At 45.4% G+C, this 27,906-nt stretch overlaps 1 protein-coding gene across 2 annotated transcripts in view; it reads left to right on the top strand.

Annotated features, from left to right (window-relative positions):
• The window catches only part of Mb21d2 (Mab-21 domain containing 2), a 109,542-nt gene extending 84,286 nt beyond the window's left edge, over positions 1-25,256 (top strand). For both annotated transcript variants that reach the window (XM_036204001.1, XM_036204002.1), the window contains exon 2: positions 22,414-25,256. In XM_036204001.1, coding sequence (XP_036059894.1) covers positions 22,414-23,678 — 1,265 coding nt within the window. In that variant the 3' untranslated portion in view covers positions 23,679-25,256. The remainder of the gene's footprint in view (positions 1-22,413) is intronic.
• Positions 25,257-27,906: the final 2,650 nt, after the last annotated feature.

Genomic DNA, 27,906 nt, shown 5'->3' with positions numbered 1-27,906 from the left:
AAAAGAAAAAAGAAAGAAAAGAAGAGAAAGACTTCTGGCATCCATGAGCTCTTAAATACATACACTGAGGCCCACATATGAACACATAAAACAATAATTTTTAAAACAAAGAGTAAATGACTCTAGGATGTCCTGAACTTTCCTCTTCAGCTAAACTTAGAACTTACTTCTATGAAGAGCAAGGAGTTTAGGTATGTCCACCACCCACTTTCTCCTGAACCAGTACTGGTTTTTTTTTGGGGGGGGGGCACATGTCATTTGTTTCTTGGTAGGTTTACATCTAGAAACGTGGTGGATAATACATTAAAAAACCAGATCACATATTCCCAAGTGAAAGCATTGCCAGTGGTGCCTAGACTCACAGCGGCCTTGCAAGCGAGTAATAATACCATCTTAACCCCGACATAGGGAATTAGAACCTGTGAGGACAGAGAAGGAAGAAGAGAGACTGAAGAAAATCATCCACGCATCTCTGTGACATTCAGGGCGTCCTGTCTGCCTCTCCCACCCTCTGGCCTCCTAGCTGACATCCCATGTTGATACCAGTTCATTTCCAGATGCTCAATTCTGATTCCATAAACTTCCCCACCAGGGCAGGTGTTCTCTGCTGCTGTGAGAGTGTTACACTCCGGTTGAACACATTTGGGGGATTAAATGGTAATTAGCATTTTAACTTCCACGAGACAACTTTCCATTTTCTTAATTGTGGACATAATTGGTAGGATTTCAGGCAAGATGAGAGGGGTAAAACCAGAACATTCAGCTTAAAAAAAAAATCTCATCTGCAGTCTTAATCTTCCTGGCTTGCCAGTGGGTTCTCAGCGTCTTTCGTTTCGGGACCTCTGGCTTGTGAAAGGTTGGGTGGCTCTGTGGTCTCCTCGGGCAGCAGTAGGGCTGTGTGGATGACTGAGGAATGGGAGGGTCAGGGTAGAAAGTTCACACCACTCACTCATGTGAGCTGTTTGTGAGCCAGTGTTTCCTTTGGAGTCAGACACTTGGGTTCAAACACCAGATCCACAGAATGTGTGACTTGAGTGACCATTTAGCTTCAAGTGTGTACCATTTCTTCACATCAACAGGGCTATCCATGAAGACAGTGGTAATGTAAAAATACCCTTTGGGCCCTAAGTAGGTGGACGGTCAATAAGAGTTCAGGAACGGGCACCAGTGTCATCCAGAGAGATGTGTGTGCATTGTCCTTTGCAGGGTACCTGTTGCGAGACTTACCCTTTGTCCATTGGCTCCGTGGGGGAGGACCACAGGTGGTAGAGTTTGGATATGGCTCTCTCCGTATGTGTAAATAAAGCCAAAGGAGCTGATTAAAGGATGGTGGGCTTTGCATGGGCAGCCTGGGGCAGGATGCTGGAGGGAGACCTGCTGTTATCAGACATGCACACTTTTATCAGCAGCCATGCATCGTCTGGCTGAGGTGACAATCAGTACCTGAAGGGAATGGTGATATATCCTTCAACACCTGGAGATGGCTGTAAATCTAGCGCCTATTCTTTTCTTTCTAACTATGCCAAAGAAACTTCAGTGTGTCCTTCCCCTGCAACACCAGGCATCATCTTTGGATTTGGAATTCCTTTTGAAGAGGTCTGAAATGACCCTTTCAGGAGTCAGGACCAGGTCAGGAGTCACAGGGCCATTGGGTCTGCTCCGTTTCATACTGTATCAGTTACACAGCATCAGTTAGATGGCTCTGTTTTCTGATTGACAGTGTGTTCATTAGCACGCTTGAGTTTTAGAGAAATAATATGTCAGAAGAATCTGCACTTTAGTCCACGGATCTGACTTCTACAAATACATTTTTAATAGTTGCATTTTTTTAATGGAAAGTTCAACAAAATTAGCCCCAGGAAATTAAATGTGGATAGAATTCAGCCACTTGAACTTTGGCAAGAGCCTTATGTTTTTGCTAACTATTTTTCTTGTATAATGTACTTAGTAACAAAAAGGGGTCAGTGTCCACTTAGAGCTGGGGATATGGCTTGATGCTAGAACACTTGCCTAGCATGCTCAAGACCCTAGGTTTAATCTCTAAAGCCATAATAAAAATAATTAATAAACATTTATTTTAATATCCTGACACACTGGATAGGTTGTAATATACCCTTATATAAGAAGAGCTATCATGTGTTTCTACATATTGACCTTGGAGGTGACTTTTTAAATCATTGAGACTATATTAGCTAATCATAATTATTTAATATATACCCACTGTGTCTGAGACACAAGGAGCCAGATTTCTGTATCATCTAGTCATTCACCATTCTCTTTTGACGTCATCTTTGTGACTCAGGCGTTGACTTCCAAGAGTGGCTTCTTGGGTCGCCCCTGTGTCACACCCCCTCCCTTCTCATTTCATGACCCATTGTCCTCATGTCCTTCTTTTCCTGGGGTCTCAGCCACATTACTTTTCTACACCACTTACAACCAACCAGCAACAACTTCCTTCTTGGTGCTTCACCTTAATTAGCAACATGCTGGCCTTACGTACATACCCTGTCATTATTTGTCGATTTATGTTTTGCCCTGGATGTGGAAGTGAGGACTTAGCACCCAGCGGGCAAGTTCTCTGCCAGTGAGCTTTGTTCCTGTTTTATTTTCATTTTGAGACAGAGTCACACTAAAATGCCCAGGCAGGTCTTGAACTAGCATTCCTCTTGGCCAGCCCTCCTGACCCATGCCAACCAGCTTGACCAAGTTAATTTTTTAAAAAAAGATCTGTGTCTGTGCATATGTATTTACATAGATACATGCACCTGTGGGCAGGTGCCTGAATGGCCCACAAGAAGCTCTCAGGCCCTCTGGAGTTGGGCTTATAGGGTGGTGGTGAGCTGCCGGTGTGGGTGCTGGAAAGTGAAATTAGCTCACCCTGGGAGAGTGGCATTGGCTTTGAACAGCTAAACCTTCTCTCCAGCCAGCCCAGATAATTATTTTTTTAAACACAGCATCTCTCTCCCATTCTCTTAACACAATCACATGTTTTATTCATAGACTCTTGCAAGTCAGAGAATATGCCAGACCATTTAGTCCGGGCAGTTAATTGGCAGTTAAAGAAGCAGAGAGGGTTGTGTAGGGGAACGGACACTACTCCTGGAAAGCGGGCTGGGCCCCAGGTGTCTCACTGGGGCTTGTCTGTAGAGCATTGGCTGAAGGGCCTGCTGTGCCAGATGCTGGCCTCTGCCTTGGACTGTCTTGATGTAGGTAGAAGTAGTTGAACAAAGGAGGAGATCTGGCCAGAAGAAAGTCTTTTAGAAAGTCCTGAAATGATTAGAAGTGGGGAATTGGGGAGCCTCCTCCCACAGCACTCTGTGTAGGGTAGATCTTTTGTAAGTAGCATTGATGTCGTTTTCTGCTGAAGGCCAGCCACGGACAGAATCAGGAAGTAGGTAGCTTGGTATGATGCAGTGATTTGCAAACTGATTTCTCTGGGAAAAGAAAAGAAAGAAAGAGGTGGGGAGGGAGGGAGGGAGGGAGAGAGAGAGGGAGGGAGAGAGACAGAGACACCAACTGTGGGGCTCCAGCTTCAAGTGGACACCTCAGGGGGAGCCTGTGCTATGACATTTGGGAGTGGGTGAGGTGCCCAGATTGTAAGCATTACAGCTCAGATGGAAGGGTATCCTGGCAGTTGGGAGCCAAGGAATATCACAAAGTCACCTTAAGTGTAGCAGCTTACAGCCCTGCTCCAGGGAAAGGTTTTCTCCAGTGTAAGTGTAACAACTCTGCTCCAGCAGGGGAGGGTTTTCCCAGAGAAGTTGTTACAGAACCGCCCTGCTCCTGAGAAGTGTTACAGCTCTGCTCAGGTCTCGAGAGGTGTTACAGCTCTGCTCAGCTAGGGCAAAGCTAGGCTCCACTCCAGCGAAAATGTCACATAGCACAACAAACCTCACTTGAGATTTATTGGGAAGGAAAAACCCAGGAGGGTGGCTGCCTCCGGTGAAGAAACGGCAGCAACGTGTACAGGGTACAGAGTTTATATAGGGTTTCTTGGGGTGGTGGTGGAGCTTTACAGGGTGGTTTGGTATTGGTGGATTTTTATGGCCTGATTCTGGGTCAAGCTCAGGGATTGGTGGGATTTCAGTCCTTGCTCCTGGAGTCAAATCAGAGTTAGAGTGTTTTTTCTTGACCCCTTTTTATCCTACATTCCCCCTTTTTTGTTTATTATTAAACCATGGGAGGTTTGGAGGGGATGATGTTATTAGACTATTATTGCCAGGCTACTTTTCCAACCAAACTGCAATGCTTACATTTAATCCTTTGCATCCATCCTCACTCAGCTGGCTCCATGGGAGGCCTGGCTCTGGGCAGTGTTTCAAAACCATATTGCTGTATAAAGCCAGTGTTGTAGATTCAGAACTCTGTTAGTCACCTTAGGCAAACTCCATAACCACTAAGCCCAACTTTCTTCAAGCTAAGGGTCAAATAGGAGACTTTCGTATGTATTGTCAGATGGTATGTAATATGCCTGAGCCATGCAAAGTACACTGTAAGCTCCTCCATGGCCAGGTGGTGGCAGTACACGCCTTTAATCCCAGCACTTGGGAGGTAGAGGCAGGTGGATCTCTGTGAGTTCCAGGCCTGTCTGGTCTACAGAGAGTTCCAGGACAGCCAGGGCTATTACACAGAGGAACCTTGTCTCGAAAAACAAAAACAAAAACCCAAAACTTTTCATCTTTTCTTTATCTCTCTGCTCACATGCCTTCTTCAGGAGCCTGGGAGTGGAAAGGCAGGATGGGGAGGGAGGGTGGTGTGTGGCTGTGACACCAGCACTCTGCAAATACTCAGCTCTCCAGGAAAACTCAGAGCCACAATGTGCCCCTGTTAGCTTGGGTTAGTCTGTCTGGGTCAAGATCAAGATTCCAACCCCAGCTGTCCTGCACAACCCACAGGCAAGGAAATTTCGTGAGGCCATGAAGAAAGGTGGTTTGCCTTCGGTTCTCGCTGTGTGGAGTTTAGTCCAGGCATTTATGCAAAAAATATAGTGGACAGATGTTCTGATGTCCTCCTGTTCTGCAAACTTGTCTTCCCAAACCACGGTAACTTGTTGGAAAGATGGGACCATGGGAAATTGTCCCAAAACTGTTGAACTTAGAGCCAGAAAACTAGCAAAAGCAATTAGCAATACTAACAAATAAATATCACATAGAACTTTACCTTTAAAAATTGGTTGAAGGTTCAGGAGGCAGACACAGTTGGATCTCTGTAAGTTCAAGACCAACCTGGTCTATGCATTGAGTTCCTGACCTAGTCAGAATTACATACTATGATCCTGTCTTTAGTACACAGACACACAGGCAGGCATATGCATACATGCTAACACACATGCACACTCATACACACACACACACACACACACACACACACACACACACAGAATTTCCATACACTAAGGATTTGGGAAAAGATTTAGATGTTGGAATTTGGTGAAAAGGACAAAATGCAGGAAAAGCACAGAATGAATAGAAAGGGAATCAGTTCCCTGAGTGTCACGTGCAGTCTGGCTAGGGGGACCATGGAGTCACTCTTTGGGGTACGGTGTCCTGCTGTGTCTCAGTGCATTTTGTTTACTGTTATTCCTTGGTTGTAGAAAATAGTAGTGTTTTGAGAAAGTGATATATGAAACAGCTGTACTTGAAGTGTGTTAACCTAACTCCCCATCTCTCCAGTCCTGTACACGTCAGTTCATGTAACAAGACAGGCTGTTTGTAGAACACAGTGACCAACTCCTAAGAACACAGGGGACACAGAACAGAAGTCTCCATCCTGATGACATTCATGGTTTTTTCACACTTGTAAATCTTGTGAAATACCATCCTTTGCCATGTACTGTGCATGGAGAGAAAGGTGGTAGATGACTAGGAGGCAAAGGCTGTTAAAGGGGGTAGAGTTGGCATGATTTCAGTAGTCAAGGATGCAGGGCAAAACAAAAGAGAGTATGGGAAAAAAAATTGAGGAGGTTGACTACCCAAGCCAGTGTTTGATTGGGTGGTGTGTTTTGGGGAGCCCTATCTGGGACAGGAACTCATGGGCAACATAAGGAGCAGTCTAGACAAGGGATGACGTGAAATTGGCCTGAGTCTGGGAGGTCTTGGCTGCAAGGATCAGGGCACCACCAGAGGACTTGGTGCAGGCTGCGGATGTGAGCAGAGCCTGTCCTTAAGAAGCCCCTTTGTAGGTGATGCCAACTAGAAGGCATTGCCATTGTCCCTGGGGGCATGTGAGGTCCTAGCTGGTTGCTGATGGGGACACCTAACAATAGTGGGGTGTATGGGGAAGACCAGACATTTTAGAGACAGGATGTCAAATGGTTGACAACTGAATTGATGATGTCCATCTCTGGTGTACCCACCTAGTGATTTTCAGCTGTAACTTACTACTGGGAAACTAGCTGGATTTAAATACTTAAGTGTAGTGGGTGGCTATTCCAGCTTTGACCTGGAAGTACTACCCCCATTGAGGCTTTGGTAACTCTCATGCTTACAAGGCGGGGCTGAGACAGGAGCCCTTAAGACCCGAGATCTGGATGGGTGAGCTCTCTTGGTTCCTGGATCCTGGACGCTGGAGGTAGATTGAGCAGAGTTTTCCAGAGAATGCCGCCGGACTGTGCTACACTTTCCCAGACACCTATCTCTTTACTTGTAAGTTACCTCACAAAATAAACCTCCCTTTTAACTACGTGGAGTTGCCTTAATACTACAACCAATACTTAAGAAGCTTAAATACTTAAGGAGGCCGATGTTGGGCACATCTGATGCCTGCAACTGGTCTGTATTGGGCAGGATGGGCAGTTCCCAGGCCACTGTTGGGTACTTTCTTGAAACAGAGTGGAAGTGCTTTGTTCTTGGCTCCAGGTGGGGAGATGGTATTGCCTGAGCTCCATTCCCTGTTCAAGTGCTGGTGTAAGGACTGGGGCATGTTTTTTAGGTAGGAAATTAGGTGCAGTGTTTTAGCCATGTAAAGTCAGTGGTCAGGATACAGCTAAGTAATGTCTGGTTTTTTCTTCCTCATTTCCTGCTCTTTCCTTCTTTTCCTCTTCCTCCTCCTCACCTTCATCTTCTGAGATAGAGCTCACTCCTGGTCCTCATGCCGTGCCTCACCCCAGGGCTGTGATGTCCAGTGTGGGCCACCAGGCCCAGCTGATGGTTTCTTCTTTCAGGGAGCCTTCTAATGATTTTTAAGTCTTAATTTATCCCTTTCCTTCTCCGACCTTATTCTGACCTCATCCCTAGGTATTACTTACTCCTCTGTACAGAGTGAAGGAGGAAATGGATGGCCAAGCCTGCCCTTGTCATAGTGAGTTGCTGGAAGGTTAGGATCGGATCGCAGCCCGAGGTCATTGTTCTGGCATCTTTCTGTCATGCCGCACGGTTGATGCTAAATTCTGTGGCTGTGCTCATCCGGGCTTCCTCAGAGTGTAGTCCTTGACTGGCAGCCTCTGCCACCTGGGAAATTACTAGGAATGCAAATTATCCAGACCCGCCAAAGCAGACAGTATAGGGGCAGGCCCAGCAAGTCAGATCTTAACAAATTCTCTAGCACAACCACGTGCCATAAGCCAGAGCTCATACAGTGGAAGGGAAGGGAATTGATTGAATAGATAGAAAAAAAAGTTAATGCGTATACTGAAAAGAACCCCACATGTTCAGCTCATGCTAAAAGTCAGTGTTGTTAATTGACCCAGAGTGGTGGCTTGAATGGAATCATATTCTACAAAGAAATTTCTATTTTCCCAGCATTTTCCAGGTTCCAGAAATGGTCCTGGGAGCTTTATGTACTTTTCAGTCAAGTCAGGCAGGAGGCATGTGACATGGGTTGTATTATCCCCATTTTTTGAGAAATGAAGAAAATGAAGTTTCAGAAGCCAGCAAAGGCTGAGGAGAAGCCAGTAATGTGCTTGACACCCATTGAACTGAGTCCAGATCCCCTCTGCACCCACATAGAAAACCAGGTGTGGCTGGCTGCACATCTCTGACTCCAGCATGGTTAGCTGGAGACAGGTGGGTCTTGGGAGCTCACTATCCAGCTGATGGGTTAAGTCCATAGACAGCAGGAGAACCCTGTCTCAACATATATAAGGTGGAGAGTAGCTGGGGAGAATACCTGACATTAACCTCTGCCCTCTACACACATGCACCTGCACACACAGTAGACCCCACACACATGCACCTGCACACAATAGCCCCCCATGTGTACCTGCACACACAGTAGCCTCCATGCACATACACCTGCACACACACAGTAGTCCCCACACACATGCGCCTCCACACACAGTAGCCTCCACACACATGCACCTGCACACACAGTAGCCCCCACACACATGTACCTGCACACACAGTAGCTTCCACAACATGCACCTGCACACACAGTAGCCCCTGCATACATGCACCTGCGCACACAGTAGCCCCAACACACATGCACCTGCACACACAGTAGCCTCCACACACATATACCTACACATACACTAACCCCCCCATGCACCTGCACATACACTAACCCCCACACACATGCACCTGCACACACAGTAGCCTCCACACACATGCACCTGCACACATAGTAGCACCCACACAATGCAGTCAGATAGCCTGTCCAGATGCTGCCAAGCTCTTAAATTGTGAGGCTTGTCTGTATTCCTGAATTCAGAACATATGGATGACACCATCTACATTATCCTTTGGGCATCTTCCCTTGGTCTCTTTTCGTCCTGATACTGTGGAGTTTTATCAGTGATGTGTGACGTCCCATTAAAGAAGGGCTGCTGCAAACTTAATGCAGGTATCAGAGATTCACCAGCACGAAGCACAGTGTCCTGACCCATTTTCAAAGCATATCAGTAAAATCAGGTATGAATTCTATAAAATTATGTCAAACCTTCAGGCATTTTTAGGCTCGTCTTCATTGGGTTCGAGCCTGTACAACTGTAAGGATAAGTTAGGAACGGGCGCCCTCCAGTGGAGAGTAAGGAAAATGCGCCCTCCAGTGGCTAGAACAAGAATTGTCAGTGTTTTTTGCTGGAGGATTTCTCGTCAGCCCTTTTCAACTCTCCATTTCAAGACCGAAAATTTCAAGACTGAGTTTTTATCTGTAATTTTTATAAAAGGACTTGGATCTGGGTCATTTTGTCACTATCTTGGAAATTGGATTTCTGCATCGCAATTAGACCACACCAGGGGTTATATGTCCTTCAGTGACTTTTCTCAACCCTGTTATCATTTTCCTACTTAACTGTAAAATCTAATCTGAATAGGCTTTTTGAAAGGAACGCAGTGTGAAGTCGCATGCCTGTGTTTAATCCTGTGGGTCAAAGTCTAGCTCCTGGGCTGCTGATAGCTTTGGAAATGAGACCTGTGTGGATCTGGATGATTCAAACTGTGGCGTCTTTGGTGTCAGGTTGGCACTGTCACTGTGCCATCACCGCAGGCCATCGCTGCTCTGCCAGTCCACACACTTGATACTCCTTGACCCACCTACAGGGTAGAGGGTTTTGCCTGTTCTCTTGGAGGACTCTGAGCGTAAGCACTCTGTCCATGTGTAAGATGGGTTGGCCGCTCTCTGGTTGGTGAAGGGGATAAAGCCGTGAACAACTAAGCATCAGAGAAATGTTAGCAAAATGCATTTTTGTCTTTTAAGGAGAAATGGATACTTGGGAAGTTAGGGATAGGGGTAGGTTCACAGTTGTGACGAATAAAACATGTCCTATTTTTCCTGAATCGTAATCACAGTTGTGTTTCCAAAAGTCTCACTTAAACGTGTACCTCCCGTAATGCAAAGAGTCGCCGCTCTGCTCTTGCAGACTTTAGAATTTTCTGGTAGAAAACCCAGTCTTGATTCTGTACAGTTAAACTTTGATTTAAAATTGGGGGAGAAATCTCAATATTGACAGTTTGAAACACACAATTTTCCTGAAGGGTTTTTTTTTTTTCTGCCCTTTGGAGGTGAGACATAGAGAATCAAAAGTTCTCTCTCTCTCTCTCTCTCTCTCTCTCTCTCTCTCTCTCACACACACACACACACACACACACACACACACAAACAAAACACACACACACATATCTTAATAGCTCCTTGTGATTGTGAAGGTCAAGAGCTCTGGGTTGCAAATCAGAGAGACTCTGAAATTCTGCTCCCAGCACCCTTTGCTTCTGTGCTCTGATGCGGTAATAATACTGGGAGTAAATTTGGTTCCCTAAACATGACTCGTCCATTCTTTGTTTGGACAACACACCTGTGCATTAAACTTCACTCTCCAGATCTCCAGCGTATGTTGGGTTTTCGGATGACAGAAGTATTGAAGGAGTAGTGGGTACTTGTTCCTCTCTGAGCCACTGATTGTTGGCATCTAGCTGGAATGGGGGCCGCAACTCTTCATCCATTGGGGAGTGCAGGACAGAGAATCCAGTGTCTAATGCCACCTGTCATGCAAATATCAGGAGGGTAGCCTTCAGGTTGGCCTTTACTTTCATGGGGGCAGGTGTGGATTTGAGATACAGCAAAACACCGCCTTCTTCAAACCATCTCCCTGCACCTCTAACCTGCACGTGTTGCTCTTATTTCCTGCAGTCTGACATCCTCTGATGCAAGCATCTTCGAGCTCAAACAATGAAATATGTCTTGTTCCTGGTATTGAACATAATCGTCAGGTAGCTGATTCTGTCTTGAGAATAATTGTGTTCTTCGTTATCAGTCAGAATGCAGGCACCTTTTCCTGTGACTGCTTGCCTCGGGAGCTTGCCCGACCATCCCCCTGCTTACTTGTTGTTGTGGGCGTGCATGGACTAGTGTGAACTTATGTATGGCGCATTCCAGCTTTATTCAGTGGAGAATCTTGGAGCACATTCACTTAGTCAGTTTTGCTTTTAAATAGCAGGAACTTAGGATATTGTCTTGTTTAGAAACAAGTAGGAAATATTAGTATTTGAGATATTACTAAATGAAAGTAAAGTGGGGTATTTATTAATAAATCATATGGAAACCATTAAATATACTTAAAACAGCCCCCCCCCCCCGGAGTGATGTGTATTTATTTCTCTGGATGATAAGGACTTGTTGGCATGCTGTATACATAGTCTAGACATAACTGAAATCCTTTGTTTACCCTCTGTAGATGCCCCCTAGTGCCTTTTTTACCTTTGAGCCCAGCGTTGTAAAACACACACTGGCAACTTGGTAAGAAATCCAGATGACGTATCCTTGCTTCCTTCTTTCACAATAACGATGGAGACCACATTAGTTTTCAGTCTGAGAGCTAGGTGAGTGTGCTTGCCCTGGCTCTCCTGCACAGCTGCCAGGAGCCTTGTGCCTTCACTTGCTTGGTGAGGACCACGTTGTTTTCCATGGGCCCAGAACGCAAGTGGGAAGGCCCCAGCCAGTCAAGTCATACAGTAGTAATGTTACTATCGTTGACCGAAGCCTGATTAACAAATTCATTTCCCCCTTGACTTCATCTGAGCTCCTAAAGATCTTAGCATCACAGCCCGTTGCTGCTCCTCCTTTTGCAGAATCTCGTTCTTCCCTGGCACATGAAACTTCATTCATTCTCTTTGGCTTTTTTAATCGAAATTTCAGCAAATGGGAGCTGACAACCCATATTCTGCAACAAGGCTTTCTACCTCAGAAATCCATTCTCTAGCATGCTGCCTCTCTGGGTAGAGCTTCTCTTAGCCTCAGGTCTCTGTCAGTGGAGCTGTGAGCTTCACACTAGGCTTTACTTTTTCTCTGTTGTAAAGGCCAAGTTACAAATCAGGAGGCGTCTAGGACAGTGGTTCTCAACCTTCCTAATGCTGAGACCCTTTAATACAGTCCCTCATGTCATGGTGATCCCCAGCCATAAAATTATTTTCATTGCTAATTCATAACTCTAATCTTGCTACTGTTATGGATCATAATGCAAATATCTGTGTTTTGTCATGATCTCAGGTGACCCCGGTGAAAGGGCCATTTGACCTCTAAGGGGGTCATAACCCACAGGTTGAGAACCACAGATCTAGATTCTCTAGTGGTGCATAGGTCAAGGGTGATGGTTTTAACATGACCTCCAGAGGCATCTGCTGCTACGGAACTTCTAGTTGCCTGCAGCTTTTCCTTTAGGATTTGATGACTTGGGAGCCAGTGACACATGCTTAGTAAGTGGATGGAGCGTGGATGCCACCTGTGGGTGGTTACTGGGAAGTCGAAGTTTGACCCCCTGTAACCATCCATCACTTTCTCTCCTATATCCTTGCTAGGACTGATGTTTGTGAATTGGTGATTTGGAATGTCCTAGAGGGAAAGTTTCATCAGAGAGCAGGAGATGGGACCTCTGTGGCCTTACACTATTTCAGTCTCTCCATTAATGGACTTCTCTCATCTGTCCGATACCTTCGCTTGGGGATATGGATGGAATACAGTTTCTTAGAAAGTGTGAAAACACAGTATGACTTAACAGATCGACACTGTCATCCTGTAGCATTTTACCCATCAGTGTTGTCCTCTGTAAAGACACTAATTCCAGGGTTTATCTGTTTATCCATGCAGTTTATATCTGCTGAACTTAGGTTGTTAGGAGATACGCACAGGTTACCAGTCAGAGGGGAGTCAACAGGTAGTTGAATAATAATAATTGATGTGAGAGAAAAGTCACTGGATGGAGAGATGGAATGTGCATTTGGAATTGTTCTCACAGTTCAGAGGAATGGGGATAGCTGATCCAAAATGGAAGCTGCCTTCTCTCTCTCTCTCTCTCTCTCTCTCTCTGTCTCTGTCTCTCTCACTCACTCACTCACTCACTCACTCACACACACACACCCTGCAAGCCTCACTCTCCATGGTTCACTCCACACTTAGGAATGCCCTCCCCCACCCCAGATCTAAGACATACATGAGACCCTAACTAAGGCATACACAAGATCCTTACCTAGGGAGGACACGAGACCCATACTTAAGGAGGGCATGAACTCCTCATGCTCTGAAAAAGATTCAGAACAACCAGAAGTGTCTGTTGACTGGACAGCGGAATTAAACAAGCAACAAGGCAGTAAATAAATAGACAAGATGCTAACTGTAAACACGCTGAACACACGCTCGCTGACCTGAGAGCCCCGTGACCTTGGGGGGGGGGCAGTTTTTTCTCAGATCTCATTTTATAAGGCACACAGCAGGGAAGCATTATGCATACTAACTAGATATACCAAGTAGCTCATTATTGCCGGCCTGTATGACTGGTGTTATAGTCAGTGGGGCCTCTGAGGTGTGTCACTTTATTGTGGCAGTATGAAGATGAGAGCAGGGACCAGCTGAGCACTTGAGTCCGAGAATGAAGAGGAGCCGGCAAAGCTCTGTGTAAGCTGAAGAAGGCAGGAGTTATCTTGTGGACCCTCCAGGAAGCTCAGGGGAACCCACCCTGGAATCACAGCTGGGATCTTTGCCCATAGGTTCCCATCCTCCCCTGTGTGGGTAGAGGATGATTCCAGGGGGCGCTTTCTACATAGACTACCGAACTTTCTGGTGTGGTTGGAACAGCCTGTGCCACTGGAGATGGGAATTGCCTGTCATAGCTGTGGATGAACTGGGGAGCTTACTGGGGACACAGCAGGGCATCAGGAGCCTGCCTGCCCCCCCCCCCCCCCCCAATACCATGTCTTGTCTTTACAAATACATACTGGGAAAAAGTAAAATCAAGTTAAGTTTGTACTAAATACCTGTTTGGTGTGTTTGAGCGAGAACACTGGATACAGTATTCTAAGGCCATTCATTATCCATTAGATGTCTTGTATTTGCGGGTGAAATTATATGACATTTTGTGCTATTGTAGAAGAAAAATAGGCTAACAACTGATTTTGGCAAATACAATTCTGGCAACATTCTTCACCATTGCATATATTTGAAAATGTCCTGTGTGAACTGATATTAAGGTACGGTCTTTGACTAGCCAGTGGTAGTTTTAAATTTTTTTAGAGGACCCCCTTCCTTTTCAACCCCAAACTCATGTGACCTGTGCAAGTGTTACAGCTCTGGGGGGAAGTTATTCTGATTTGTCGGAAAGCCAGGCTATACCTGAAGCTGGGGTCCGGCAGAGGATGATCTCCCCACAGGATGTGGCAATCCTGTACCTCTCTGTTAACAGCTGAGCTCTGCTTTACCCCACTAAGGGAGTTTCCCAGCAGAGAAACTGGGTTTCTCAGCTCAGGCCCAAGATGCAACTTCTTCACCCTGGTAAAGGGAGACCCCTGCAAAATTGTAGCAGCCTGCTCTAGCTCAGCAGAAAGTTGTTACTTCTGTTGGCTCCCAATCAGTTGCTTCTTCTGCTCTGCTCTGCTCCCCTAAAGGAGCTTCCCAGAAGAGATTCTGCACCCCATGCCAGCCAAAGAAGATCTTCACCCAAAACTCTTCCAAGAGATTTATTTTGGAAGGAGGAATCCAGGAGAGTGGCTGGCTCTGCCGGGTGGAGAAGGGCAGCTGCCAGCTGAATAGGCAGAGGGGCTTATTATATAGGACTTCTTAAGGGCAGAGTTGTTGCAGGCAGAAATTTTTCAGGAAGGGAACTGGTCAGATTTCAGCCCCCGGTGAGCTTGGACAAACTCTGATTGGCTAGATTTTGTGTTCAGTGATTGGTTGGTTTTCTGCTCAGGGATTGGTTGGCTTCATGTTCAGTTGGTCAGGGGCAGAGTTAGCTCTGGATTCAGAGCCAAAGTGTGTTTCCTTCACTGGCTGTGGTTCCAGGGTCAAGGTGTGTTCCTTTGGCTTTGGTTTCAGGGTCAGGGTGGGTTTCTTTCACTGGCCCTCTTATCCTGTGACCTGAGAATCTCCTGAACCACAGCTACAACAGGATGACTTTGGACAGGGACCTCTTTGCCTAGGCAGTGTGGGATATCATAGATGAGTGTTTCCTCTTCTTTTCTTTTCCTTCTCCTCCTAGTGTCTGTGTGGCTTGGTTTCCTTCACAGGATTTAGGGGAACCTCATCTTTTTCTTTTCCTCAGTGGACCTGAGAGGGATTTTGTGTTTAAGTGAGGCTGTATTAGTTACTGTCCACGGAGGAACAAAGCCACCTTCCGGAGGGGTAGAGGTAATTCCTTTATTTTTTTTCCTTCCTGTTTTTAGAAAAGCAATCTTCTCACTATGGTATCATTTTAAAAGGCTTGAACAGAGGAGTGTTTTATTCATGTCTGCGAGGGTAAGATCTAAAGTGGGGTGGATAAGGAGAGTGGGGAGTCAACTTGGGTTTGAATCCCAACTCTCCTCTTCTAACCAGGGACAGTTTTCTCCATGGTTGTTCACCTTGATTTCCCTGGCTGTCAAGAGGGAACAGCCGCCTTGCTCCCTGGATGCTTTACTGCCATGGTTACTGGCGCTGCACTAGGCCAGCAAAGGGCATCAACATTGCTGTCTGTGTTTAGTATCAGGCTCTTGTGTTGGGCAGCTACCTTGGGACACATCTCCCCTGCCTCCATCACATGCCATCATTTTTAGTTTTCGTCTCTGCTGAACATGATGACTGGCCATCCATTGAAGAGCACACTGCTGTCGGGGCTGGCAGGATGGTTAGGAAACTGTGGTCATCCCTTGAAGAGCACACTGTTGTCGGGGATAGCAGGATGGTTAGGACCATGTCTGGTGAAGACGCATTCCATGTATGGTAGGCTTGCTTTTTATCCCCGTACCCTCTACATACCAAAATGACAGGTAAAGCTCATCTCTTCTTTATTAGCACAATTCATCAGTTACTAGAAGGAATCCCTGGGCCTTCTTGAATGGTCCGTTCTCCAGGGCAAACATCTTTCCCGCCGCCTCCTCTTCCTCTTTCTCTTCTGTTTTGGCTAGTACTCGTACTCATTTCCTTTCGTGTTTTTAATTTTAACTTATAATTGTATGTTCATTATGTGTGATTATTTATGTGTGCTGCTTACCAAATATTCCTGGCCCTCTGCCATCCCAGCATGTGGGAAGGGTGTGCTTCCTTCCCTGCAGTTGGCTGGGACAATGTACTAGTTTGGGATACTGATTTGTGAACAAAACTGCACCCTTTCTAACCAAAGTTCTCACTTCTGTGCCAGAACCCTGTCTCCTAAGAGCTTTCTCTTACCACACAGTAGAGGGCCTGTGAAAGTTCTGAGTAGGCTTTCTTCCTCCACTTTTGCCCTGGGTTAAGGGACGGAGGGCCCTCAGTTTACCCTCGGCGATCCTATCACGTGAATGGAAAGTGAAACACAGTTCAAGTCTCTGAGATGTTATGTTAGGCTTACTACCCGTCTCCTGATGGATATAGCTAGCGTCTGGCTTCCCTGCAAAACCATAAGCATTATGCACGGGAGACCATTTCTCTTCATCCAGGTATCCCCGGTGCCTGTGGGTATAAATACTTACACCTCATGCATGAATGAGTTTTGAGGCCTTTTCCTTCCCCAATAAGCTCAACTTTCAGAATGATTAACTAGTTTGTATATACAACCCGAAATGAGAAAACAGTAGCAACTAGCCACCTGGGTTTAAGGCAGAGGTGGCTGGACTTGGCTAAGCCTGCAGGTCTCTGTGTTAAAGGTCTTTGACTATTCTGCATGTGGCCTCCAACTCATCTTCCTATTTTAGCATGGCTGCTTGTCACCACACTGGCACTGGCTCTTAGTCTTTGCCATTGAGGAAGTGAGTGGTCTTCTTTCTCGAACATGGCTGTGTGGAGCCGAGGCGCCAGTCTTGGCAGTAAGTTCTGAGTTACAGAAACTTTTTGTGTATCTTCAAAATGGAGCTCAGTATTCCTCAGTGGGAAGTGTGTTGCTAACGTGTGCCCCTGTACAAGTCTGGACTCCCAGGGTACTGACTGACAACTCAGCAGCCAACTGCTTATTGCAAGATGTGTGCTTGGCGATCCACCGTGGCTACCTTACACACTCGGGGTTGGTATTCTGCAGTTTTAAGAAAAGCAGGGCATAGAGTGCTTAATCATGTTCATTGTACGTACACCCACAGACTTGAAACCTACATCTCTTCAATAGCTTAGTAGTCTTTGAAAAAGCCACTCACTGTTAGAACTTCAGTTTGAGAGGGAAATAATGAACTAGCGAGGCTTTTTGTTACCCTACTTGAATTTTTGACGAGTACACCATTTTATACATGTATGCTGCCAGCCCTTCTGTGACCCATGGTATACCTAATGAGGTTTTGTTTTATTTTGTGTTTTGTTTCAAGACAGATTTTTTCTTTTTCTTTTTTCTTTTTCTGTAGCTTTGGAGCCTGTCCCGGAACTCGCTCTGTTGATCAAGCTAGCCTCGAACTCACAGAGATCCTCCTGCCTCTGCCTCTTGAGTGCTGGGATTAAAGGTGTGCGCCACCACTGCCCGGCAGCTAATGAGGTTTTAACACTGATTGAAACACATGATACATTGCACAGGCTGATGCCTTCCGATCCCAAAGTCTGTTCTAGACATAGGAAAGTAAAACCTTGACTACAAGGCGTCGCTGGACTTGGTGATGACACAGCTTTCATTCTGTGCCATGTTCATTTTGTTATTACCTGATTTAGGAACGAGAGAACCCCTGAAAGCCAGCATGCCACTGCCGTAAGTGATGAAAAGGGCGATCATTCATCCAGGTCAAGGCCCCCAAGGAGCTGCTCAAGCTCCTCAGCCCACACATCCTGGGGACTGGTGGAATCCAGCTTGCCCTCCATTTGCCAAACTGTGTGTCCACCAACATGCTGCCACCCAGGGACATGTTCCCGGGCCAGCAGAAGTCTCGTTATAGCCAAAGGAGAGGCTACGCTATTCATTTCGTTTCATCTAGTGTCTTGTGTGCCTTGAGTGTGCTGGAGGCCTTGCTTAGGTCACCTTATTAGAGCTTCCAAACCCCTCTCCAGAGTGAGTCTGGTTTGCTGTGTCAGGCTTATAGGTGGTGGAAAGGGGCGCACATAAGAGAAAAATGAATTATGTCTATTACATGCTTAGGTACTTGGTATCAGCTCTGATGATGGTTTATTTATTTGCTTAAATAAAGAATTGGAAACTCAGGAAGCTTAGATATCTTATCAGACTCATCTAAATTGTAAATGACAAACCCAGGACACCTTCCCAGGCCTCTTATTCTGGTCCCAGCACTCATGTATATTGATCAGGGTCAAAATGGCAAAGACCAAGGACATTCTTTGAGGGGGCACCTTTTAGTTATTCCTACTCTTGTATACACACTACTGAATAGTTATGACCATGGCCATGCCTGGATTTTTAATCAGATTTCAGAGTGTTAAAAAAAACTATATGCAGTTGTCTAAGCAACTGTACAAAATAACACTGACTCATTGGCTTTATAAAATCTTACCATAATGTGAATATTAATGGTGTCTAGGAGATCATTGAACAGCTAGAAGGCCCCATCAGTATCCTCTGTGTTTCTAGCATTGTGCAGTCTATTTATTTGGGAACATTAATGGCATTTTTCAAGGCCAGTTGTGTTCATTCTTTCTCAATAAATGGAGGTAGCTAGATATGCTCTGTTACTGGTCCAAGGTCAAGCTTCCAGCAACAAAAATACAAAGCCATTGCTTTGCCTGGAGAGCCTGGCTGCTTCCTTTCCAAGCCATTTTGCATTCCTGTTAAGCTGAGTCCTTGTCACAGAGAGAGCAGTGTGTATGTGGCAATCTGACCTCTACAGCATATATAAGAAAAGGGCAGTGGTCTTGGTGATGTCACTAAAGCTGTGCAGCCTTCAATGAGTCATTTCTCAGAATCTTAGGTGTTTCTTTTTGTACATCACACGCACACATGGAGGGGGGGGTGGAGAGAGAGAGAGAGAGAAAGAAAGAGAGAGAGACTCCAGACAGATGACTTATTGGATATGAATGAGGGATGCCAAAACAACAAATTGGGCCATTAAGAATTCTTTGGGTGGTGATGTTCTTAGAAAAAGATAGCCCTGCCCACATCTAAGGATGCTTCTTGGGATCTTGAGTGTGGCAAAGGCATTTCTTCCTGCAAAGTCAAAGCCGTGATATCTTTACAGGGGTGTTTTCATTATGTATCAGCCCAGGGCACTGTCACCCTAGAGGGTGTATCCGAGTCACAGAGGACTTTTTCACTATCATCCCACACTGTGGCCGACATTATTAATCACTGCTGGAATAAGACTCTGTTTGTTAATTGTGTGTGTCACTGGAGTTGAAGCCAGGAAAGTGGTAGCACACTTACTAATATTCTGTGATCACACAAAGATACTTGTATACCTAACCAAAGATAATTTATCGAATGTGACTAGAGGTACAAGACATTAGAACTTTACAACTTTTTCTCCAGAATTGTGTGTGTGTGTGTGTGTGTGTGTGTGTGTGTGTGTGTGTGTGTGTGTTTAAAGGAACTCTGCAAGTCTCTACATAGACACTGATACCACTTATCTACCTACTATTTATTAAATGGGGGCTTTGAAGATAGGATGTGTGTGTCTTACGCTTTGATGGAGTTAATTTGGTTTCAGGGTACAGTTTCAACGGGTACCATTCTGAACTGAATCATTTCTTAAAGTAGTGTGATGTGGCAAATTTCATCCACTGGGACTTAGGGAGACAGGTATACCTATGTTCTCTTACTTGATGTTCTGAAGATCCACAAAGTAGTAAGGGGTGATGTGGAGCTCATTCCCTAAACTTGAGGCCCCCGTGTCTATAAAGAGTAATATTAAGGTCTTCGTCAGTAGTAACTACTCAGTAAGACAAAGTCAAAGCATAGAGCAAACCTCTGTCTCCAAAAAATATTTACATTATGATTCATAACAGCAAAATTACAGTTATGAAGTAGCAACAAAAAATAACTTTATGGTTGGGGTCACCAGGACCTGAGGAACTGTATTAAAGGGTCGCAGCATTGGGAAAGTTGAGAACCACCGGCCTAGAGGAGTATGGGAAGATGGCCTTGTTGTAGAGTTTCTCAGGAGCAAATAGAAGCCAGAGTTTCTGGGGAGAGCGGACTGGGGCTGTTGTCTGTTCTTTCTTCTGTCTTTGCTGGTGAGCTCTGCAGCTGGTGCCTCCTCTGGTGCTCTGCTCCTGAACTCAGATGTGACTTAAGAGCGAAAGGGAATCCGTTCCGAGGCACACTTGTTGCAGCCAACCCTGCATCCACAGGTGCAGTGAACTCCCATGCCTCTCTGTGTCCATGCACAGCCCCTGGTAATCCATCTGCCATGATAGCCAGTATCAGCTCAGCTTGGCTTAAACGTAAGCCGGACTCGTTGGCAAAGAGGATGTCTGGGGGTGGATAGAGCTGGAGAAGGCTCCGGTTTGTCATCACAATTTTATCAAAATCCGAGCTAGCCATCTCAAGAAGGCTAGATGAAAGTGCAGATTCCCCAGATGAGTGTCGTCTTAGCAAGTGAGTTCCCAGCTTCTATGAGGATAGACAGTGAAGCCCCATGCTCACTAGGCTGCTGAAGTTCTGTACTTTTTGAGAGAAGCAGTGTTCAAAACCAGCCTAACTCCTGAATCCTAGAATTGGCCAAGCACTTTATATTGGCTCCTTGGAAAGAAAAGTTAGTTTTAACTAAATGTAGAAACAGCTGTTGGAAGGAGAGGCGACTATGTTTCCGGCAGGGGCTCCAGTTCCTTATGTGCAACTGGTAAAAGCCACTACTTCCCCAGTCCAGCAGAGGGCTGAAGAGAGATTTTTAGCTTACCATGCTTCCACTTCCCAACCCCCAGGGATCTGTACACCAAGTGCAAGCAGCCACAGCTTCTCCACGCTGGCAAAAGGAGAAGGGAGCTTTTTAGCTATTTTTTCACACAAGTCTCCCTAAAGAAAACTGTTAGAATCCAAAGCAGAGTTCATAACAGACATTGAAATCAGAAGGCTCAATCTGCTTCTTTCATAGCTAAATCCTGGGTTAATAAGTGGTCTTAACCTTACAAAAAGAAGAGGTTGACATTGAAACATGGTAACAGCTGAGATGGGGGTATTTATCTACCTGTTGCTAACTTGGCTTTCTTCAACCATATGAAAAGGAAGATGAAATTCCTCTGTGTGGTTTCTAGTGAAGCCCATGCTTGCCTGGGTAGTGTGTAGTGTCACAGCTGGGGTCCTCAGCCTGTGCTTGCCTGGGTAGTGTGTAGTGTCACAGCTGGGGGTATTCAGAAGCAACCTCTGAGATCAAGTCAGGGATATTTACTGAAGAACATTCCAGTATCCACACCCCTGAGAGGGAGCCGAGGAAGGGCAGGTAGAAGGCAAGACACAGCTCATTTCCAGAGTGCTTTTCCTGAAGTTAGCCTCCACACTTGAGTGTGAGGCAGAGGAAGTCTGTGATTGAGTCTGCCTGCCACACCCAAGATGAGAAAAGGAATCTTTCTCGTTGTTCAAAGAGGGAGATTTAATAAAACCACCCATTTTTCTTCATCAAGGATTTTTGTTCTTTAAAAACTGTCAGTGTATTTATTGTACAGAACAGTGTATGTATTTCATTATGATCTTTTCATGCACACACATATATTTTATATATAGTATACTAATATATATATAACATAGATATTATATATATATATATAAACCTCTTTCCCTTACCCTTCTCCTTCCTTCCTTATCTCCCTCTGAGCCATTTATTTCCAAATCATGAAGGATTTTGTAAGTGAGATTTGATTTTTTGCTCATTTATTCTTTTATTCATGTGCTTGTAGTGCTGGGAACCAAACCTGGGGCCTTGCACATGCTTAGGTGAAGCCCTCTACCCCTGAGCTACATCCCCAACCTTCAGCTTATTACTCTTAGCGGCAATAGCACATGCCAGTGGTACAGAACCATCGCCCACCAGCACTGTTTCAGAACACTGCCTTGACTTACCCACTAAATCACCCATAGCTGCATACGCCGTGACTTTTGTAACTCTATGCCATGGCCAAACAGAAAGGTCAGATGATGTGCCCGAGTTAGGAACACATTGTCCTTTGAAAGCCTCTGCAGTCACATTGAGAACTTCCGGTCCAGAGAAATACTCACGCTGGGAGAAGAAGCTGGGCGAACGAGAAGGGCTTGGCAAAACACTAGGCTGACTTCACGTGATTGGCATCAGCGTGGAGAGCCAAGGATAGCAGTGAGACACACATACACACAGAGGGCACGGGATGAGATGTGGATGCGTTTTGGCAGTACAAGGTCAAGAAGAGTTGGAGCCTATGGAGGCTCTCAGACTGAATGACTGAGCGTGTATGGAGACTCTCCTACTCAAGGGGAGGACCGGGAAGAGGAGGCTTGGTTGATGGTGAACGTGATACTGCTTTTCACATTAATAATCTATCAGAGTCCTTCCCCCGAGCAAGGGCAGGCCCTGAGCAGTGTTGTTAGCTGGGTCTGTGCAGTGCCGGAGATCTGGTTTTGTGCTGGTGCCTTTCATTGTTGGAGGTCAGAGCTTTCCACAGTAACACACTTGGCCGTGTGCTTCTTGTAATAGTGTTTTCTCTTTGTGTTCCTAGGGATGGTGCAGAAATTAGATCAAAAGCTTCCTGTGGCTAACGAGTACCTGTTGCTCTCTGGAGGAGTCCGAGAGGGTGTGGTGGACCTGGACCTCGATGAGCTAAACGTCTATGCCCGTGGCACTGACTACGACATGGACTTTACCCTTCTGGTGCCAGCCCTCAAGCTGCATGACCGTAATCAGCCTGTGACACTCGATATGCGCCACTCAGCCTTATGCCACTCCTGGCTGAGCCTCCGGCTCTTCGATGAGGGGACGATCAGTAAATGGAAAGATTGCTGCACAATCGCAGATCACATCAATGGTGCCACCAACTACTTCTTCTCTCCCACCAAAGTGGCTGACTGGTTCTATGACTCCATCAGCGTCGTCCTCTCAGAGATACAGAAGAAACCCCAGCGAGGGATGCCAAAGGTGGAAAAAGTCGAAAAAAATGGGACCATCATCTCCATCATTCTGGGTGTGGGGAGCAGTCGCATGTTGTACGATATTGTCCCTGTGGTGTCCTTCAAAGGTTGGCCCGCGGTGGCCCAGAGCTGGCTCATGGAGAACCACTTTTGGGATGGGAAGATCACTGAGGAAGAGGTCATCAGTGGCTTTTACTTGGTGCCAGCTTGCTCCTACAAGGGTAAGAAGGACAATGAGTGGCGACTTTCCTTTGCCAGGAGCGAGGTGCAGTTGAAGAAGTGCATCTCGGGCAGTCTCATGCAGGCCTACCAGGCCTGCAAAGCTATCATCATCAAACTCCTGTCAAGGCCCAAGGCTATCAGTCCCTATCACCTTCGGAGCATGATGCTCTGGGCCTGTGACCGACTGCCCGCCAGCTACCTGGCTCAGGAAGACTATGCAGCCCACTTTTTGCTGGGCCTCATTGATGACCTGCAGCACTGTCTGGTCAACAAGATGTGCCCTAATTATTTCATCCCTCAGTGCAACATGCTGGAGCACCTGTCGGAGGAGACAGTCATGCTCCACGCCCGGAAGCTGTCCTCCGTGCGCTCAGATCCTGCCGAGCACCTGCGCACCGCCATCGAGCACGTGAAGGCAGCCAATCGGCTGACGCTGAAGCTGCAGCGGCGGGGCAGCGCCACCAGCATCCCCTCCCCACAGTCGGATGGAGGGGACCCCAATCAGCCTGATGACCGCCTGGCAAAAAAACTGCAGCAGCTAGTGACTGAGAACCCAGGGAAGTCCATCTCGGTCTTTATTAACCCCGACGACGTCACGAGGCCCCATTTCAGGATCGATGATAAATTTTTCTGAGTGATTTGTTGACCTTTTATTTTTCTTCTCCTTCTTGGTTCTAAGACTTAGATAACGTGTAGTGTGGTGTGTGATTCTGTCCTTCTGTTTTTACATATCCAGCTTACATTGGATTTGTTAAGGACACATTTTAAGTTTCCTGGTTCTGCAGGATGGTGCAGGCTCTGAAACAGTATTATGACTATTTCATATTCTGCCTGATTTCGCTGTTTGTTTTCTAGTTATTGTCACATTTTTTTTTTATGGTGTTCATTTTTAAGGAGAACTTGAGCCATATAGACAACACTGCCCATGAATCCTGTTTCTTGTTTTCTGTCTCACACCCAGTGTAGATTTGTTGGTGGGTTTGGGGGAACACGTTTCATTCTTAACTTATCCGAACTCTCTTCTGCTCCTGTTCTATTTTTTGACCTTGTTCTTCTGAGTTTTCACTGAGATGGGTATCTGAGAGTCCTAAGAACCTGGAGGCCCTGTGCATGCCGGTGGCATTTATTTCTTTGGACCCAGCGATCGGAACAGTTTCCCTTTTCTATCCGATGGAAACTTCAAGAGAAAGAATGATGCACATCGTGTTCTGAGCAACCTCATTGAATGTAATTGTCCTCGAATCAGCAAACATTGGATGGTTTGGAGGGAGGGTTTGATAGCTTTCCAAACAGAATTAAGGTTTCCAAATGTTAGTTTTAGTGTTTGTAATTATTTGAAGCCTTATTTAAATCCTATTAAGGAGCACACCATTCTAATTGTTATTTGCACTAATGAAGTCTTTGCCATTGTTAGAGCTGCGTCGTGTGTGTGCAGTATACATTAACATCCTTTCTGGAAATACTGTCGATTTTCATTTAGTCCTGTTCTCTGGGTCAGTAGAATGAGTCTCTGCATTGTCTAGTTCTCCTTTAATTGCGAGTTCCCTTTTTGCCCTCTTTGATAGTTCTGGTTCCTGCCTTACTGAGGGAAGTTTTTAAAGCTTTATACCTGTTCAGTGACTAGCTAAAGCTTGGGAAGATAATACTTGACAAAGTGGGTGTCTTTGTATTTATTTTGGGGGGGGGTCCTAGAGCTCTTTCTCTTGCCCTTTCCTTTTATAAAGTGTCTTTATTTCTCCTGAGACCTTGATGGAAAACAGACAGGCAGAATTATCCCCAAATTGAAGATACCATACCTGTTCAAAGCAGATTTTACCGTAGAGCAGGAACCAGGGAATACTGAGTGGCTGTGTTGGAATACAGGAGTCCTATTTTCTGACTGAAATGATTTGCCAGATTTAGGTGCTGTGGGATTTAGGTGCTGGGGGGGGCGCTGGCCTGATTTGGTGTGAATGCAAGAAGGCAGACAGTGGTGCTGGAGTCATTGACGGGCTTGCTGATCTAGATGACCCATGATGTCTGCTAATGGAAAAGTCAAGCAACATGGTGGTTTTGGTCTTGAACGTCCAGACTCATAGGTTGGGTTTTGGCCAATTGAAATCAGACATATGTGGTCTTGGAGTTTTGCATGGGAATTAATGTAATGCTTATAAATCATTCAACAATCTCAAGTCAAACACAAAAATAAAAAAGAAACATACTGGCCTTGGAATTTTTGTTGTCATTATTGCTTTGTAATCTCAAGTCGTCCCCCCCCCCCCCACTTCTTTCCTCCCATTTTCACTATGTTGCCCTTTGTTTTTAGCCTGGAACTCTAGATCTTTCAGCCTGAGCTTGGGGTGCTGAGATTTCAAGTGTGTATCCCCACACCCAGCTTTGAAATTGCTTTCTTCTTAGCAATGCAGCAGTGGTCAGTAAGCACAGCCTGTACCTTTAGAAGTCTACATAGTGAGCAGCCTGTGTTCTTTCCTCCCATGTTCCTGGTGGTAGATACCTATCCTCCACACAAAGTATAACCTCATTAAACAGCTAGTTCCCAGATCCAGATGTGCCTTCTGATTAGAAAAGCCAGTGAATAAAAACCTATTTTTCCTTGGTCGCAAACATGAAGGAGTGCCATCCAATCCCAGTTCTTCCAGCTGGGGACATGCCCTGCGGAGAGCCAGAACAGAAGCACATACTCCTCCTGAATATGGAGGAGGAAGCAGGAGGAAGCATTCGGTTTATATTGGTACTGACAACTGTCACTCAGTCATGGCAGCTGACATTGGATGGCACTGTGGGAGATGGAAATGAAAGCATGAGTCTTCAGAACCCCAAGCCCAAGGCCTCTTCTCTTTTGTGGACTTCCTCATCACCAGTATTTTAATTAGTTTTGAGTTAGGTTCAGTTCATCACCATAGTTAATCAAATATGCCAAGCTGAGCCATTTAGGTTGGTGTGTGTCCCTCATCTTTTTGGGATAACTATGAAGGATTCAAATCCTTGTATCCTTATATTTAGAGCTGGTATATGCTGGTTTCATTGATTCCTGTCTAGTTTATGTAACTACTTTAGCCATTTTGTTTTTGTCTTTTTGTTTTTTTTTTTGTTTTTTTTTTTTGGGGGGGGGGTGTAGCTTTGTGTAGCTTTGCGCCTTTCCTGGAACTCACTTGGTAGACCAGGCTGGCCTCGAACTCAGAGAGATCCGCCTACCTCTCCCTCCCGAGTGCTGGGCTTACAGGCGTGTGCCACCACCGCCTGGAAGCCATTTTGTTAATTGGCTAGGTTAAAACAAAGATATATGATTGATGTGGGCAAACATATTCTAAAAACCATTGCTCTAAAGTCTGTTGTACTGCCAGGACATATCCAGAACCAACGTCTCAGGTGCAATTAGCTTCATTTTAAATGCTATGCCTTCAGATAAAATTTCATTGCAGGTATCATAAGGTTTTAGCGCATTAATTCTGACGTCTTTCCATTTTGCCACGTCTAGCCATAGTGGATATCACAATATTTAAATTTCACACAGAAATGTGCAAAGACCTCTGAGTGTTGGTAATTTTAGCATCCATTGTTTAATCTCCAGAATTCCAGTCCAGGCCCCAAACTTCAGACACTCTGAGGTCAAGGGTAAAAGTATGGGATGTTGCCTAATGCCTTTTCCTTAAACCTACTCCATTGAGTTCTCACCAGGCTATCCTGCAGCCCAGAAGATTGCTTTATAACATTTCTATTTCAAATATAATATAAAGTCCCTTAAGGTTGGAGCCATAATTTTAAAATTACATGTGGCTGATAATTTTTTTATTGGCGACATCTACACATTATTACTCAACAGGCTTTTAGCTCTTTAATGGGGCTGGGTCTTGCTTATATCAAAAGTAGGTTTTTCTCTGCCCTCTGCCTTTTGCTTCTAAAATGGATGATCTGCAGATACAAGTAAAAGTTGATTTCAGAGTTTCTCGTTGAAAGTTTCAAAGTAAGAAGTTACTGTGCAAATTATTGAATGGAAAATTTGGAACTACGTGGCTAATTTTGCTTTGGGGTGGAGGTCTGAGGACCAAGGAGAAGGCATCCAGACCTGGTGTTGCAGCCAGCACTCCTACATCACCCATGTCATTCTTTCATGTCACCAGTTGGACGTCCTCAGATTGACTTTCTGGTATAATTGTTGGTTGTTTGGTTCAGATACCTATCTTGCTGAAAGAACCCCCCCCCCCTTAAAGGAATTCAGCTTTTTAAAAAAAAGTTAAAAAGTTAAATTATGTGTCTATGCATGTGTTTGTGCATGCAAGTGCAGATGTCTGTGGAGGTCAGAGGCACTGGTTGTCCTGGAGCTGAAGGTAGCAGGTAGTTATGAGTCACCTGATACTGGCTATTGGGGCATGACCTGTGTCTTAGGGTTTCTGTTGCTATGAAGAGACAGCATGACCATGGCAACTCTTATAAAGAAAACATTTAATTGGGAGTGGCTTACAGTTCAGAGGTTTAGTCCATTATTGTCATGGCAGGAAGCATGGCAGCATGCAGGCAGGCAGACATGGTGCTGGAGAGGAGCTGAGAGTTCTGCATCCGGATATCATCAGGAAGAGAGTGAGACCACACTCTACATTTCAGAAAGACCAGGAAGTACTCAGTACTGTTAACCACTGGACCATCTCTCTTATCACTCCCAAAGTGTAAGGTAGGTGTGTGTGTGTGTGTGTACGTGCACATACATGTGTGTGCGATAGAATAGTAACAGAATTAAAGAGGCCACATCAGAGTTCAAGGAATCCCAAAAAGGCCTCAATCAGAAGCAGAAACAGGATGCTGAGGGATGTAAGGCAGATATCATGGGACTAGGGGAGCTCATATTTAACTCTGGTGAGAAAGCT

Source organism: Onychomys torridus, chromosome 12 (genome assembly GCF_903995425.1).
Source record: "Onychomys torridus chromosome 12, mOncTor1.1, whole genome shotgun sequence".
In the NCBI taxonomy this organism is placed as follows: domain Eukaryota; kingdom Metazoa; phylum Chordata; class Mammalia; order Rodentia; family Cricetidae; genus Onychomys; species Onychomys torridus.
Note: the sequence above shows the minus strand (reverse complement) of the source record. Positions and strands in the feature narration are given on the sequence as shown.